Below are 3,978 nucleotides of genomic sequence, written 5' to 3'. Positions count from 1 at the left end.
TAGACTATGTCCATGCGAAAATAGAAGTATTGTTAAGAAACCAAGAACACACATATTCTTTCAGAAAGGACTTACAAGAGACTACTCAAAGCTATTGACCCTAATGTAAGGAAGTACATGAAATGATTGGACAATTTTACTGCAGTTGATAGCCAAGCTTTTGATAGCCTGAAAAGTATGGTTGTGACATAAGGAAAAAACGGAAAAGGACAAGAATGGAAATAAAAGATCAGCCGTCAGCTCATTGAAGGGAAGCAGTATTTGAAACTGCACTGCAGGGTATTTTCCATATTATGAACACTTTTTATGTTGTTATGTAACCCTGTTGTTTCAAATAAGGATGAAGGTTGGTACCTATTCTTTGAAAACGTTTGAAACCTGTTCTAACTTAGGAATCTGATGTTCAGTAGTTGTCGTTTACTGATGTGGTTCATACGTGTTTCGCTTTTCTCGTTTTTATATAGATGAGACCGTTGAATTTCCCGTTTGAATAATTTTACACTTAAGCGGGTACAGAACACCTAAGAAAGATAACTCTTGTGCTTTGGTCTAATTCATTGCAGCGTTTTAAAATAACATGCAATATGCAAGACTTTTAAAGATCCAGATCAGAATGTTTACTTGTTGCTAAGAGCAGACGATCAGGATATTGTTGTACTATTCCAATTTATATATAGCTTCAAATTTGTGCTTAAATGAACCAGCAAAGAAATGTAATAGGCAAATTTGGTAAAGCTAGTGTAAAAAAGAATAAGAGGTCAAATTTTTTTAAATGGTGAAAAAATTAAAGCAGAATGACCACTCCAACTACTTTCATAACCACATAGATATAGCAGCAGAGGCTGAAATCACTGACCCACTTTATGGGAAACAACAGTCTTGGGGTTTGGGGAGGAGGATAGTTGAATTAGATCTCCTCGCAGTGGGAATGTATTGCTGTATCTGTAAGTACCCTCTTCACCTGTCAAATACAGTAGGAGAAAAGCTGTTCAGTTTAAGTGGAATTATAATGATTCGATGTGATCTTTGTGCAACAGTCACTGATGTCCAGACAGGAAAAAGAGGACCAACAGGCAGTTATGACATCAACACAAAAGCAGCATTAGGTAGGTTTACATTTAGAAAAAAATACAATTTTTAGCATAAAAAAACCTAATCAAGTTTAGCTAGAATCTTCCATAAATGTAGCTAGTAATAGAGAGTCCCTTTGTACTTCACACAGATTTAAGATACATAGTATCTGATTTAATGCCCTTTATGGGCCCTGTAATTTGGGAAATAAAAATATTCTATTCTATTGTAGACTCATGTATTGTACTTGTAAGTTGTATATTCCCCTCCCTGCTTAAACATGTTAAAGCTTGCAATTAAGGTGGTATGGGAGTCTAAAATAAAAATGATAGAATTTGTTCATACTTTGTCAAAATGTAGTATGTATTGATACATGTTCAAAAATATTATAAAAATGATAGGTCACCGTGCATTTTCTCAAGCTACAGGTTGTGACAAAATTTCAAATTTTGTATGGACTATACAGGAAAAAACAACATTTTGTTAATAGAAACTAAACAAAATGATAGAATTGTAAAATAAATTAGGAAAAGATTGCTTTCATACAATGCTTTGAGAATATCAAAAGAAAGATAGGGTCACCGTACGTTTTTTCCGGCTAAAAGACAAAATAGGAAAATTTCATGAAGAGTCCTTCAGAAAATGCACTGTTTTAGAGTTACCTCCCCTTAAATTGCAAATTTGAAAATATTAAAAAAACATCCAAAAATAATCTACACTGTAAAAATATTAATATTTATAAGTTATATTCTTATAAATTGGTTCTTTTAAATGAAAATTCACATTAAAAATCTGCATTCCTGCATCAAATTTTGATAACTTGATAGAAAATATGGACCTTAGATTCTCTGTTTTTTACAATCCAAGATGGCGAAAGACACCCATACCACCTTAAATGCAAATTAAAACCATGCAAAATTTAATAAGCCCTCCCCCACCCCACCCCCTAAGGCTGCAGTAAGAGGAGGCATGTGTTCCAGTTATGTTACAGTGATCCCTTTAAAGAATGCATCATTTTTTTATTATATAAAAGGAGGGACCAGGCCCCCTTTATTTTTTTATTACATTTTTAAATCATGGTTAACTAAGAAAATATGTCTTTGGTTTGGTAAATGAAATATATTTCTTTTCAAACATTAACCATGAATACAAATGACTTAATTATACAAATACCACAATGCCATCATTTAAGCAGAAACTAAATGTACAATAATGGATACACCATGCACATGCAAACAATTCTTTTCTTAATATGTCCTTATGACAAATCCAGTGCAAAAAGTATATTAATCACCAAATGTCTATTTATAATATATTCAAAAACCTCCAAAAATGTCTCATACCTTAACCTTAAATTTTGTTTAGAGAAAATTACATGCATTTTTAATATATCTTTTTTCTTACTATCTTTATGTGTTTCAGGAATGATACATGCAGGAATAGGGCCTACCCATCTACAAAACTTTCTAGCTGAATGTAATTTGCCATCTATTAGTGAAAACACTCTGAGGAAGAAGGAGAAGGAGTTAAGTAAGCAGATTGGGGAAGTTGCAAACACATCATGCAGAACTGCACGGGAAGAAGAAAAAGCACAGAGTACCAATAATAATGTAAGTTTAATAAATATAATTGTATGCCTTGAAATGAAGAAAAACAATTTTTATTTTAATGAAACATGGTGTGTAACATCATTTTTGTGGTTTAATGTATTTTATGCCAATTCAAACCAATTTTGTTTTACAGCATAACAGAAGATCAAACTTTTAACAGCTGTTTTCAGTCAGGTTTCATGCATGTTAGCTTACTATATAATATATATATATTGACTGCAAAACTATAGACCAACGGGTATAAAATATGGACATTTTATGAAAATTAGTCAGAATTCCTCTATGATATGCACTTATATACCTGATTTGATGTTCCTGTTCCAATATATGTAGTTTATATAGACTATAAAATTGATTTTAATTACTCTTTTTTATTAAGATATTTTATTTCTACAAATATCCAATTTATACCATATACATGTATATTGATTCATATATACATGTATATTGATTCATATATACATGTATATAATTTTTTTTTTTTAAACTTTTATAAATTGTTGTTTGGATGGAGAGTTACAAGTCTCATTGGCACTCATACCACATCTTCCTATATCTATATAAATGAAACATTTTACATTAAAAAAACTTTCTACCAATTAACTTAAAAAAAATTAGGAAGAATAAAATGGTAATTAAATTTACCCTGACTTACAGTCTGTCTATAGATACACTTTCTTTCAAATTATATTTACATGCAGGCAGATATAATATATATATACATGTATATATAATACTAGAAATAAAATCATATTTTGATAGGTTAAAGCTAGTTTTGATGGTAGTTGGCAGAAGAGAGGCTCTGGTTGAAATTACAATAGTAATACTGGTAAGAATGATGTTTTCAGTAAAACCAGTTGAAACCATACTTAAAAAATCAAAGCAATCAAGCAATAATTTACTCTTAAACCTCCAGTTTATCGAAACAAAACAAAGTAATTAAATATGATGTTTTTTTTTGTGACTATATATGTTATGTCTGATTCATTAATGCAATGAGTTTGAGAAAAATTATAGGAAGATGTGGTATGATTGCCAATTAGACAACTCTCCATAACAGACCAAAATAAAATAGAAATTAACATCTATTGGTCACCCTACAGCCTTCAAAAATGAGCAAAGCTTATACCGCATAGTCAGTTCTAAAATGCCCTGAAATGGGAATGTAAAAAAAATCAAACTAATAAAATAATGGCCTTATTCATTTAAAAAAATGAATGAAAACAAATATGTAACACATACGCAATGATAACCACTGAATTACAGGCTTGGGCAGACATGATACATACATAATGTG

At 30.7% G+C, this 3,978-nt stretch overlaps 1 protein-coding gene across 1 annotated transcript; it reads left to right on the top strand.

Annotated features, from left to right (window-relative positions):
* The first annotated feature begins 772 nt into the window (after positions 1 to 772).
* On the top strand, positions 773 to 3,491 carry LOC134691604 (uncharacterized). The gene is made up of 3 exons (XM_063552171.1): positions 773 to 1,106; positions 2,494 to 2,681; positions 3,444 to 3,491. The coding sequence occupies exons 1-3, from the start codon at positions 773 to 775 to the stop codon at positions 3,489 to 3,491; spliced, it is 570 nt and encodes a 189-aa protein (XP_063408241.1).
* Positions 3,492 to 3,978: the final 487 nt, after the last annotated feature.

Source organism: Mytilus trossulus, chromosome 11 (assembly GCF_036588685.1).
Source record: "Mytilus trossulus isolate FHL-02 chromosome 11, PNRI_Mtr1.1.1.hap1, whole genome shotgun sequence".
Lineage (NCBI taxonomy): Eukaryota > Metazoa > Mollusca > Bivalvia > Mytilida > Mytilidae > Mytilus > Mytilus trossulus.
The sequence above is the reverse complement of the archived record's forward strand: the minus strand, read 5'-3'. Positions and strand labels throughout refer to the sequence as shown.